This window comes from Antrostomus carolinensis, unplaced genomic scaffold, assembly GCF_000700745.2.
Source record: "Antrostomus carolinensis isolate BGI_N321 unplaced genomic scaffold, ASM70074v2 scaffold1770, whole genome shotgun sequence".
In the NCBI taxonomy this organism is placed as follows: Eukaryota; Metazoa; Chordata; class Aves; order Caprimulgiformes; family Caprimulgidae; genus Antrostomus; species Antrostomus carolinensis.
The window spans coordinates 1-13,789 of NW_010288857.1; the positions used below are offsets into that span (position 1 = coordinate 1).

Sequence of the window (13,789 nt, forward strand, 5' to 3'; positions counted from 1 at the left end):
GGCTGGAAGGCATGAGGAATCTGGGTTTGTCTTGTTTGGAGAAAAGGAGGTTGAAGGACGACCTCATTGCTTTCTACAGGTTCCTGAGGAGGGGATGTGGAGAGGGAGGTGCTGAGCTCTTCTTCCTGGAATCCAGTAATAGGATGCATGGGAATGGTTCAAAGCTGCACCAGGGGAGGTTTAGACTGGACATTAGGAAGCATTTATTTACTGAGAGGCTGGTCCGACACTGGAACAGGCTTCCTAGAGAGGTGGTCGATGCCCCAAACCAGTCAGTGTTTAAGAGGCATATGGACAATGCCCTTATGTTTTGCCCAGTGTTTTAACAATTAGCAGGGGTAGACAGAAAGGACACCAGCACCAACCAAAAGAGTAAGCTTATTTTACTGATTATCTTGAGGTACTACAAAAAAAAAAAAAAAAGGAATAATAAAGTGAGCAACAGAATAAGCTAACTGTATTGCTAAGCAACAACACAAAATTATAGGCAATGCACCTAATTATTACTACATAAAGTTAGTGACAGTGATTAAGAAATATCCATCACCAATTGCCCTATTTACCATCATCCAGACCCACAGTTGCTGGGGTGCCCCGGAGCAGTGAGGGTTAGGAGAACCTCTCCTCAGCACTTGGGAAGTCCTGCGCAGTGTGTCCACCCACAGATGAGGCCACCAAAGAGTTGCTGCATGGGGGCCCAGGTTTATAGTGCTTAATTATTGAAGTCAGCAAGTCAGGATGACTTGTATTTTTCTTTGTGTGGAAATATCTGGCACCTTATCTTCCAGGCTGGATTCTGCCCAAAGTCTGGCCAGTCCTTAGGGAGGAATCCAAGGACTATTTCTGTCCTTGCGGTTTTAGTCACATATTTCTCAACTAGTACCTGTCCAGTCTCACCATCTCTTTCAATCCTAACCAAGGACATTTGCTGATTACATGTATTATTACTTCTGCTGATGGCTGCTAAAAAGTTGCTGATTGCTGCTGCACTATAAATGTTATAACAAATACAGTCTTTGCAGGGTCTGTCTTGAGGTCAGCAATTAGTTTGGACCTGTTACCCAGGCCTTGGTATATCACTTTAACATACTTTAACTTGGTCAGCCCTGAAGTGGGCAGGCAGCTGGACAAGGTGGTCGTTGTAGGTCCCTTCCAACTGAACTATTATATTCTAAAGTCTATTCTAAAAGTTCACTTGTCTTAGTTAATAACACATGGGTATTAAGGATGGAGTAGCACTCTGAATCTATAAGCATTTCTCTGCATCAGAACTTCCTTCCTTGGCTTCCCTTTTACACTCTTCAATGTTGTTTTTAAAAGCTTTCATTTTAAAATTTCTTGTATGGCTTATATTGAGAAGTTTCATACAGCCCAAACATTTGGACTCCTGGTAAAAGGAAAGGAAGTTTCCTTTGGGTCAAGAACTGTCATCCTTGATTGTCCTCTCAGCCTGGCAGCTTCAGTAGGTTGCACAAGTAGAATTATATGCAAGTTAATGTGGACCAGGTGTAAAGGTAGAGGAGGAAATCCCCAGCACCCAACCACTGAATTCCTGCGTCTTCTCATCCTGTCCAGTCTGATCCTCTGTCTCAACTGTTGTTCCTGTGGCAAAGTGGAAGTAACGGATAGGAAAATTGCTGCTGCTGTCACCTGTAATCTCTGTGGTATTTTTCCTGCCTGTTGTTGGGAAGGGTCACAGCTGTATGTGAAGCAGAGACAGCTGTGTCTGTGTGTTGTCCATGTGGATAACTGCAGTACTCTGTACCAGGGATTTAAAAAATCCAATTTCAAACAAAAAGATACCAGATGGTCAGGGGAATTAAGAGAGTTTAATTTGGCAATTTAGTTGCAGCTCTGTGCAGTAAGTGTGCTTTTCATGTACCCAATAGAAAAAAGGATGGAACAAATTAGTATTTTTGAATAGGTATATGCCTTATTTATAGTGTGCTCTTACTGCATACTGATTTGAACTGTGTCATACTGGTTAACTGGCTTTTTGTAAAGAGTTAAACCATATAGGAGAAATCTTAGACCCATCTGAAAGAGGGATCTACAGAATACAAAAATATGCCAGTTTCTCTGGAATACAGTTCAAACCTGCTATAAAGCTATATAAAAACTCTTTACATGAGGAAAATAAGTGATGCAGGTGTCCCAAACAGTATCAGATCCTTCCTGTTTATTTTAGTGTTCTCTCTTTGGTCAATTCAGTACAATCGAGAGAAGAAAAAACATGTAAGTAAAATACCACAGTTTGATCTGATTGTAAGCTTTGTGCTCTCAGGGGAAGAATCCTTCCTGGGAATTCTTGAGAGGAAAAGAAAAGCCTAAATGCTTCTTAGAAACCATTTTCATAATAGTTTTTGAAAGCAAATAGCAGCCTGTGTCAAGATACTAACTTCCTATTTTCTTTATTCTCCCAGGGGGTCATTGAGTTCTCCCTTTGTCTTCTCTTTGCAAAGCTGGTGAGCTATACGTTCCTCTTCTGGCTTCCCCTCTATATCACAAATGTAGGTAAGTATCACAGTAAGGGGATAGAGAATTATGACTACAAAGTGTATGGAAATGTGAGCTTGAAATAAATAAGAAAATAAACATTACTGCTTCTGAAATAGGCTCTTTGCTACAGTAGCAGGTGAGTTGTAAGTCACCAACTACCATATTTCTCAGTTTTATGAATTTCGTATCATGTGAGGGCATTCTCAAAACAAAGAAAGAAAGAATCTGGCTTATCTTCAGCAATTCAAAGCATAAATGCTGTGTCTGCTACCTGAAGATGAGGAAATACTTCTTTACTTTGAGGCTGACAGAGCACTGGAACAGGCTGCCCAGAGAGAGGGAGTCTTCTTCTCTGGAGATATTAAAAACCCACCTGGATGCAGTCCTGTGTGACCTGCTCCACATGTTACCTACTTTGGTAGAGTGGTTGGACTAGATGTTCTCCAGAGGTCCCTTCCAGCCCTACCATTCTGTGATTCTGTCTTTGGCTCTTGCAAACCAATCAAAAAGGCTTACTTTCCAATAGTGTTTTCACATGATTGAAGTGCCTCATTAAAATGTATGCTCCTTTATGTGTTCAGTACTGCTTTGTGCTGTAGCGTGTAGAGAAAGGAGTTTTCCCTAGCCAGAGAAATTCATGTTCTTATGAGTTCTTATGTGACCTTTAAACCCCCAGCTAACAAAAAAGCTGTGCTGGACGAGTATGTCAGTAGCAACTAGCAGAGAGAGACAGTGTGAATAACCAATGCTCCTGCAGGACTGGGTACCTTGAAAGCAGCAAGCTTTTAATAGAAAGGTTAAAGATATTTACCACAGTATTGCTATCTGTGCTGTGGCAGGTGTTGATGAGGTTGTGGTAGTGCCACTGACCACAGTTTTAGCACATACTGCTCCTTCAAATGTATTTCAGGGACTTAAAAAAACCCAACAACAACCCCCGCCCCCAAAACCCCAAAAAACAAACAAAAAAAACCCCACCAAAGGGTTTAGAAATTCAGCTTATTTTGAAACTTATATGAAACTTCCCACAATAGGACTGGGCTGTGCAACTTCCTGGTGTAGTTTTGGAAATCTGACCCTGTAGCATATCAGTAACTACGTTAGACTAAATGTAAGTATGTGCAAACAGTGATCTTCACTGCCCATGGCACACAGTGGAGTTAAGGAAATCACTGTCTCTTCATAGTCCCCATAAGTGTTTAAGTGTTCCAGGCCAGGCTGGATGAGGCTTTGAGCAACCTGGTCTAGTGGAAGGTGTCCCTGCTGATGGCAGGGGGGTTGGAACTGGATGATCTTTAAGGTCCCTTCCAACCCAGTCCATTCTGTGATTCTATAAACTGCACAGCACATGTTGTGCCAAGCAGGGTTGCCAGACATAATTTCATGATGAATGTTACTGGTCACGTGATGGAGACCTCCAGGGTGAGGCTCTCTTAGTGATCCAAATGTACGCTAATTGTGCTTTTAGAGCAAAGAGCCTCGGGAGTGTTTGTTAACCATTTATAAATCTGTCTGTTCACAAATGGGAATATTGTTAGTCCAAATTTTAACAATCAGCTGCTCTATTGCTTAGACTGTATCTATAATTAAAGTGGTAAAATGTCCTGCCATGAGTGCAATTGCATTCAAAAGACTGTATCCCTGATACCCAGTTATGATATGTTCTTGTTTGTCATATACAATGACAGGGTATGGTAGCTTATTCCTTTGAACAAACAATATTGCTGTAAGACACCTTTACCTCAGCATGACAAGACTGTGTTGAGATTTCTATGTTTTGTAGTCTGGAAATGAGACAAATGAGTTTTTATCTTATCACTAGAACATCTTGATGCCAAAAGAGCAGGGGACCTTTCTACGTTGTTTGATGTCGGTGGAATCTTTGGTAAGTTTTATATATCAATATTTCATCCTTTATCAGACCAGTTTAGGAAAAGCTGTGGTTTGCACAGCTTACCTATATTATTAGTCCTTGTGCCTTATGTCCACTGAAAAGAGTGGCAGTAAAGGTACTAAGTTGAGAGCTGGATTGGTTGTTGAAAACCTAGCAAAATATCTTCAAATTGAACAACTCGCAGAGCCAATTATATTGTCCAGTACAGATTGTAAGAGCCAAATATTAAGGAATCTTTTAGCTCCATCAGCTCTGGCCTATGAGTCTTAGTCACACCACCTGTTGAAGTATCTTCCTTTTGTCACTCTGACATAACAGAACTATCTTGGCTTGTACAGTTGTGGTTTGGTTTGTTTTGGTTTTGTTTTTTTTGCAAGCACAGAGGCAAATGGCCACAGGTGTTTTGTGGAGGGGTTTTTTTGTTGTATTTTTTCTTAATGCCTTATATAACTGTATGTGATAAACTTGAGAGATTGTAATAGTAATAAGGATGAGACTACTCCTTTATAATTTGCAGACAGCATAGCTCACAACAAAACAAGCATCATCATCTTGATGCCCAGCTGATTTGCGTGACCTGCGTCCCCCTCCATTTCCCCCAGTTCCCTTATGGAAATAAGCCCTGTGTCAGGCTATTGGAAAATGATACTTATGCTGGAGAAGTTTCACTGGATCAAGAGCTACGTGACCCTGGTAGTTCAAGATGCAGGTGTCAAGGTGTATTGCAGTTACTGTTCCAGTCTTGTGCTGGATGTGACTTCTGCCATTTCTCATTGCTCATTTCATCCCAGTTAGCTGGAAGCCAGAGTTAGTAGTACCTTAGAGATGTGGATGGCTTCTTTCAGCAGCATCTTATTCTACTGTGAATGCAAAATTAAGGTGCTGTGTGCTGCTTAAACCTTTGGCATTTACATTTAAATTCAAGTGGGATGTGAGCACTTTGGAGATGGGCAGCTGGGAAGGGAGAGGCAGACCCAGTGATATTTAGGAATCTGGAGAATCCAGAGAACTTCCTTCTCCCCATACCAAGTTCCCTTTATATCGTTTTGGCAGCAGTTTCCTTCAGGCCTTCCAGCCCCCTCCTGCCACAGGCTCTGATTAGTACTTCTGTGTACAGTTGTTGGCAAACACAAGAAACAGAGAACAGTAAAGAGCCTGGAGAGAAAAACAAGTATTCCATTTGTCCCAGGATCTAGAATGGCTCATTTCCCCTGGTTGCAGTGCAAGATGGATGGAGCACTCGGGAGCCAAATTTATTTTTGCATATGAGGAGTTGAGACCAGTGAGTAGCTGGGCACAGCTGGATTCCAGAGTGCCAGCAGTGAGGCTACGTGGCACCTGGTGAAAAGGCTCTTTGCATTCAAAAGCAGCAGAACAATGATTTCTAAATATTTCTTCAATCTCTGTTCCACCCCTGTCCTGTCATCTTGGATATTTGGTTGGCCTAAACAATGAGGAAGAACAACTGTCTGCTTGTGTTGTCTTCGAAGTCAAAACTGGTTGGGTTAATGAGGATATTGCTAAGTGCGAATTATGTCGTCGGTCTCATGTTCTGTGCTGCTGTGTATAAGCAGACATTAAAAGTCCTATCCTATTGTTTTAATATGGCTTGGGTTTCATTAAGTATAACTGATGTCTTTTGTGTTAAACACGTGCAGAGTGTTTTCCTCACACACCTATCTCTTCTTTCAGGTGGAATTTTGGCAGGCCTGATTTCAGACAAGCTAGAGAAGAGGGCATCAACCTGTGGAATGATGTTATTGCTTGCAGCACCTACAGTAAGAGTTTGCCCCTCTCTTACAGCTGCAGCTGAGACTTTGACAGCAGTACTTGGGAAGTTCTGCAAATAGCATCTTCTAACTTGGATATAAAGAGTTCAGGCCAGGTTAAAAGCTGGCATGGAAAGTTGAGCATGTGAGCAAGTATAGACATTTAGGCTGCCTTTACTAAACAAGCAAGCAAGTCTAGTGCAGTGCTTGCTACAGGGGCTATGTGGAAATTTTGTCACTGTTTGGTGTCTGTTCTGGCCAGAACTTTAGTTGCTCAAAGACTAAAATTTCTGTGCTGTAACTATTGGTAAACTGGCAGTTGGACATATGAGCTGCATTTTTCTTTAAGTTTTGATAATTTTGTGAGCAGTATTCTGTGCTGTGTTGCAGCTCACAATTGGAGAGTTTAAAATGGAGTGGTCTCCTAACACAGCTCTTTCTTCTGAAAGGACATACTGAGGAATCGGATCATATCTCCCTTATCTGTTCCCTTATCTCCCTCCTCTGTCTGATCAAACAACAATCCTGCTGTGGTCTGAAGCATTTAGTAAAACCTAGGATGCTAGAACTAGCTTTCACATAATGCCAACTAAGATAATTTTTAAGATATAATGGGGAAAATGGGTAACCTAAGGTTAGTACATATGTTGGTATTCAACACACTTGATTTTTTGTCTTTGCAGTTGTACATGTTCTCTGCAATCAGTAAAATGGGCCTTGAGGCTACTGTGGGCGAGTATTTTTAAGTTCTTTTCTGCCTGGGTTTATGTGAACTTTTAATTTATGATCCTTTGATGCTTTCCTCCTATTTTTTTCTTTTTATTTTATTTTTTCCCAGAGAGGGGGAAGTATGGAATCAAATTCCCTAGACTTTGTCTTGCAGAATTTTTATGGGTTAAGGAAGGAGGCTAGGGAATAAGTAAGGGGTGGCATGAGAACAGTGATTTAGTTAATATCATTAGTCATCTTTCTGGAGCTTGTTGCATCAGCACAGGCTGTCAGAGGTGTTTAAAGACTAGTACTTTTGACAGCAGCACTAATTTTACTTGTTTAGGCTGAAGTAACTTGTGTCTTTCTGTCTAATACCTCAAAACAGAAGTTGAAGCACAGGTGCTGATAGTAGTGTCCGTTTGCCTAAAGGCCTTGTTAAATTTTAGGGCCCTATGGTGCTTGGTGCTGTACAAGCAGAGAAGTGACTTATGGGTAGCTCCCTGTGAACAACTCCTGCTCTTAGGGTCTTTTTGGTCAGACTTTTCCCTTTCTCTGACCTGCCAGGATCAGTAAAGGCCCTGGGAAGTTCCTTTTGACTCAGCCCTGTCTCCTCTTGCATTTGAGAATTCATGTCATGGAGTAAGCATTGCAGGGAGATACAAACATATGTTGCTTTTCCCCCTTTCCTAATTTTGTAATGGGGCCAGGGGAGCCAAGGAAAGATTAAACCTATTGAGAAGCCCAGGTTATGATGTATCCTGTTGCTATAGTTAACAATCATTCAACCAACTCAACATTTTCCATTTTTGTCCCACTTGCAACAGTAATGCTGCTTATCAGTGGTGCCCTGGTGAATGGCCCTTATGCACTGATCACCACTGCTGTCTCTGCTGACTTGGTGAGTATGGCTTCCCCTCTGCTTCCTGTGTAGCAGCTTTGGCCTCCAGAGAGAGCCCTTTGACTTCTTCAGGGTCATCAGTAAAGGGACTACATTGTCCCAAAGCAAAGGGATAAGGAGCTGGATAGGCAGCGTTGAACTCTGCCATTGAGATTGTTTTAGAATTTGTGTATTAGTATGAACGAGTGTCATGCTTGTGAGAGGCTTCTAAATTATTCTTGCCTACTTAACAAGACAGACCAAATCTTGTAGATGACAGCCCAATGAAGGTTGCATGCAAGGCCAAGTCTCTGTACAGGTACCTTCTCCCTTTTTATCCTTTGCATCTTTAAATGAGGGGAGTAGCTGTATCTGTGAGGGATGAGCTGGAGTCTTCATTCCCGTCAGTGCAGAACACTATACCTGACACATACCTTTACTTTTGTCCGCATTACCCTCTGCCCTATCTGGCACAGTTACTCTGGTTGCTGACACTTCCACCTGGATGAGGTCAGTCAGTCACAGATGCCATGTGAAAACATTGACCCTGGTACCTTTCATTAGGTAGGCTTTGGAAGGTTGCTTTCAAAGGTCCTCATTCCTTAAGGAACCAAGCAAATGCAGAAGTCCTTTTAATAACAAATGCACTAAATATAGGAAAAGGAGCAGGACAGAAATCTCTAAATGTCCTCTGGAGCCCTATCCTTGGCCTGGAGGTCTTGGCAAGACAAAGACAGCCACCTTACATTCCCCATTTTATCCTTAGCCTTGTTGAAGGGGCTGCTATCTAGAGGGTGGGGCCTGGCATTGCAAGATCCCTGCGTGGCCCTTGGGAAGAGGATTGAAATTGCCAACCTGTTCCTCAGATGTCAGCAACCAAACATCTGACAAATTGCTGATTACCTTACTGAATTCTCCTCAGTGTACTGGAGATAAAGGACTGTCCCTTATTAGCAGTTTTCTAAACTGTTCACTTTCTCTATCTTTACACTAAGTCGCTCCCTTTATTGCTTGTTTTGTTTTGAAGACCTGGCTTCTAAAATTGGGACTGAACAGTTTCTTTTAGCTCAAGAACTCTCGGAATTAGCATTTCAGTATATATCCATGGTCCTGGTACTGTAGTATTCCTGTCACAGCAATAATCCGTTTTATTTTGTGGTTCCACAGAGCTTTGCCATATTAGCAGGAGAAAAGATGGCTCTGGAAACAGCTTTGCAGCATAACGCAAAGCTGAAGCGCCATCCTCGTTGCTTGAATCCACAGTGTGCAGAACAGAAAGCTGCTTGGCTCCTGTGATTTAAATAACATGATTGAATAAAGGAGAATGCTGTAGGCAACAGGTTGATGGGGTAGAAGGCTTCTTTAAGTAGTGATAAATGGTTTGTGCTAGGATATTTAAGGCAACTTCACAATGTACATCTAACGTGAAGGGGTGTCAGCTAAATTGCCATTGTAAGGACTTTTTCTGAGTTCAACTCAGTGTGGTTCTAAGCAGCCTTTGTCACTTTAGGGTACCCATAAAAGCCTGAAAGGGAATGCGAGAGCCTTGTCCACAGTGACAGCGATCATCGACGGAACAGGATCTGTAGGTAAGCCAGATCTACAAGGTAGTCTGCCTTAGCTGTGGTAGGTTAAAACAAAGGGCCTTTGAGAAACTAGGCTCTTCACATTTTTTCAGGACTCAGTACAGCTTTGGAAATGGGGAGTAGAGCAAACTTAGCCTTAAACCTCTCTAGTGGTCCCACACCTGAGAGAACAGAGGGAGGAAAAGGGTGGTAGACTGATGCTGGGCACAGACAGCAAAAGTAGATGTCATTGGGCTGTTTCTGAGTTCAGGGATGTTTTACTCGTGCCCTTGGCACTGGAATGTGGAGTGGGATTCAGCTTAATACTGGATGGACATTTTGTTAAGCTAAAGGATGGCATTTCTCAAACTTCTAGTCTTCCAGTTTCCCCTGTGTTAGGGTTCCCATTGGCTTGCAGCTGTACCAGTATTGTTTTGCACTTTCTGGGACCTTTTCCTACATAAGGTAATACTAAGTTAACTAGGTGGAGAAATTAATATTCTAACTCAGAATAACTGTCTTTCAGCATAGTAAATCTTTCATGGCATCATTCTGACAATATTGGTATTATATTTTAGGTGCAGCTTTGGGGCCTCTCTTAGCTGGTCTTATTTCTCCATCTGGTTGGAACAACGTGTTTTACATGCTCATGATGGCAGATGCATGTGCCTTGCTAGTAAGTTTCTAAAAATACTATTTAGTTGCCATGTATTTCCTTTGTGCTAAACTATCTCAAAATGCAAATTTTCCTTTTGCAATTTTAATACTCCATCTTATAAGAAACTTCCAGTTGTGTAGGAAATTTCCAGTTAAAGAGTGAAGTTGCTCACTTTGAAATTCTCATCTAATCTTAATCAAAAGTGCAGATTAGTTCTGATGCACTTCAATTTCTGAGCAAATATACATCTGTTAATTGCTGGGTGAGCAGACTCCAGCAGGCATAATTATTTACACCTAGAAGATGCCTTGGCTCCCACTCACGGAATAATTATTTCTGTTTTCTTTAAAGTCAGTTTAGCGAAGTGGTAACAAATGCTTTGCTACGTTGCTATATCACCAAAATCACCACAATAATGAAGCTGTTGAAAGTTAATACATCACATTCTCCAGACTGGCCCTAAAACTGCTGTAGTAGGTTAGATGAAAAACTGACATCTTAACTTTTGACAGTAACTAGGAGCAGATGTTTAGGGAGAAGGAGTGCAACACACACGTGGTGGCTTGGTACAAAGCACACCCATTTTCTTTTTTTGTCTCCCGTCTGAGATCCTGTATGTTGGATGGCTTTTTTTTGGTTTTTTTTTCTTCTGATTTGCCCTGCTTTGCTTTTAAAGACCAAAGACAACACGAGATGAGGCAAGGCAAGTCTTGCTGTACCTTTGAAGTTGATCTTGCTGGACTCACCTGTAGGTTAGCCTGTAGGTGAACGTTTTTGCGTTTGCCACAGATTCCCCTGGCAGGTGTCTGCGCCAGCTTTGTTCTCCAGCAGAGCAGAATGCAGAGTGACTACCTCAGAGATGTCCTGAAGTGTCACTTGCTTATCCTCTCCTTTTGAAGTCCTGCGTGGAAGTGCTCATGAAAGAGCAGGATTACTGTGAAACACTTCAGAAATACTTCTTCCTCTCTACTGGCTGTGCCCAGACAAAACCCTGTGCCTGCACGGTGTTGCACTGAGGTCTGTGCTCCAGCAGAGAAGCTAGTGCTGGGAATGTCAGATCACTCTTTAAAAAAAAAGCAGAAATCCTTGCTTTGAGTTACTATTGAGGCTTTTTTTCTAAGATCAAGTTATACTTTAAAGTAATGTTTTCCACGTTTAAGATGTGAAATCTCTGGAAATTAGGTAAGTTAATAGTTGAAGTATGTTCCCACTGGTAGTCAACATCTCTAAAAGTGCTGATTTATGCTGTTTTCAGTATTAGATATTCCATGCTGCAGAGTGAGGTTTGGGAGATTGTAGTTTTCCCAAGTAGATTTAAAGCTCTGCTTTTTTTCTTTTATATACTTATTAAAACCAAATGAAAAAAACCCACATTTCTTTACAGCATCAGTTAAAATGCCTTTGTAAAGCTCTGTTTCTCAGAGGGTTGACTCTGTGCTGTTGTAATAAATCATGTTTTTTTATAACTCTTGTTCTGCTTTTACTGTTCTTTACAGTACAGCATATGCCTGTGTTCAACTGTTGTTTCATCAAAGATATCTGGAGGGGCTTTAGCCTCTTATGTGATATTCAGTTCTGTCATGCTTGGCCACTTGCATACCTCTGAAATGTTAGATTTAACTTCTCAAAACACCAATACTTATAAAAGTGAAGAAACTTCCATTTATAACAGTGAGACTTTGAGGATAAGGAAACCTGTAACATTGAGGAACCCTGAAAGTTCTTATTCTGTCTTTAATGTACGTGAAAGTCATCAAATTTGTTTGTAAAATCTTAGTACACCTTTTAAAGTGCACTGGAAAGTGCACTTTTAAAATCCTGCACACATAAGTAAACATGACTGACTTCACTCATCTTAACTAATTATGCAATTCGAGTTTTTCACACACAGCTGTTTTTCAGAATAGCAGCGAAAATAGTTTTATGCTCCAAAATTTCTCTGTCATATTTTCTTGAAGTCTTGGGTTCCCTCTGCTGGTTTCTATACATGTCTGCTGGTAAAGTAACTTTGGAAAGCCATTCAGGTTTTTATGAAGAAATTGATCTCTTAGTTGCAAAAAGGAAGTTATCTTTCTCTTGCCTATTCATTGTGAAAGCTCCTCTTCCAAACATTGAGCATCTGTAAATCTTTAATTTTTTGTTCCTGAGTTCAGCATTACAGGGTAATGTTTCAAATGAGGAACTCTTTGAATAGGTGTACATCTTACCCTGAAACTTAGCTTATTTGTATATCTGCATAGATATTAACACAGATACTGTGGCTGTTTTTACAGTTCTTACTCCGTCTTATTCAGAAGGAACTTCGGTGTAACACAGATCATACCCTGTAAGTGTTATGCATGGTTGTTGCTTTTTAATAACAGTTTAAAACCACGTTACTAAACCATTACCCCCTAATATCTAGGGGGGTAGATGTAGACTGAACGCGTTAAGGCTTCTGCATGTCCATCTCTGGTTTAATTTTGCTTCAAAAGAGTAATCTCGTTTTGATGTTTTCAAACCATGAGCATTTTTCTTTAGAACATCTTATTTTGAAAAGCACCTGAAAACATATTTCTCTACTACAGTCTTAGTTATTGGGGTTTTTTTTCCCCAAATATGTAATCTTCCTGGTTTTCATTATGGAGCATGCGGGTGGGGAGTAAGTAGCTACTCAACTGCTTACTCTGTGTTCCTCAGTAATTTCAAATGTAACATGGAAAATGGGAAGGATTAAAAGGAAAAGGGGACGCAAAACACTCCGGTGCTTTGAATTGAGGGGGAATAAAAAAATCCACTGAATGAACAGGGTTACACTTGCCCAAGAAAAATCTAATGTGGACCTCTTGGCTCCAGCTTTGGAGAAGTAAAATGGTTAGAGAATAGAAAAAAGCGTGGCAAGGAATGGATCCTGCATTTTGAAGTTAGTGACTGTTATGCCTCGCACCTCAATTTTTCCTGTCTGATTGCTCTTCTTTCCTAGGTTTAAAGAACACTGAGCTAAGAGACCAGATTTGGAATAAGGACTGTGTCAGTGATCAGAGCTCTTCCCTGGAAAACAAACAAACAAACAACTTCATGGAATGCATTATTCTATATTTAAGAGATTCTGTTTGGTGAAGAACTTTGCACGTTTATTGGAAGCAATGTGAGAAATGCAACTGGTAAATCCCCAAAGCTCCTATTTTTGCACATGAATAAGTACCTCAGGATGGCAACTATTCATCAGATGAAGAGACAGGAACTTTGGGAAGGTTTTTAGCAGCGCGCCTCAACTGAGCCAAAGAGAAATACCAAGTGCCTTTTTATTTCTTTCAATAGGATGTTTTTAATTAAAATGCCGAACAGTGTATTCTCCAAAACCAAGTCAAAACAAGAGCAGAAGGAAGTTGAAATCGTAACAGTCTAGCAGTGAAATGTCCCAGTGTCAGTGAGCAAAGTATGTATCCCTTATGTCATCTTGCACACATTGAGGGCATCACTTTATAGAGGACAATACCAGGTTATTAAGCTGCACTGCCATTAGGATTTTGAAGCTGCTCAGACAATAACCTCACCATATTATTAGTTTTTAACTACAGTACTACTTCTAATCCCAAGGACAACATCCAGCTTTTTGGTTGGTAATGAAATGGAATTTACTGTTGTGGTGTACCACAGTTAGCAGTTTTCACAGACTCTCTGGGTGGATGTTAGTCCTCAATTAGGATTGTGCAAAAAAGGAGTCCTAAGCAACAAAAAGCAGATTATGAGTCAGAATTTCCAGTGGAGGACTCTGATGATTTTCAGGGCATTATAAACTGGTTGTGCAAATGTCATGTAATTGTTGTGCTGCTC

At 40.9% G+C, this 13,789-nt stretch overlaps 1 protein-coding gene across 1 annotated transcript; it reads left to right on the forward strand.

Annotated features, from left to right (window-relative positions):
• Positions 1-2,423: 2,423 nt before the first annotated feature.
• Positions 2,424-12,299, forward strand: LOC104524760 (glucose-6-phosphate exchanger SLC37A1-like; the record flags this gene model as incomplete). Its single annotated transcript, XM_010167737.2, has 8 exons — positions 2,424-2,514; positions 4,322-4,384; positions 6,086-6,171; positions 6,846-6,894; positions 7,698-7,771; positions 9,261-9,339; positions 9,894-9,991; positions 12,247-12,299. Coding segments are annotated over 8 exons (593 nt in total), but the record flags the coding sequence as incomplete, so codon positions are not given.
• Between the last annotated feature and the right edge of the window lie 1,490 nt (positions 12,300-13,789).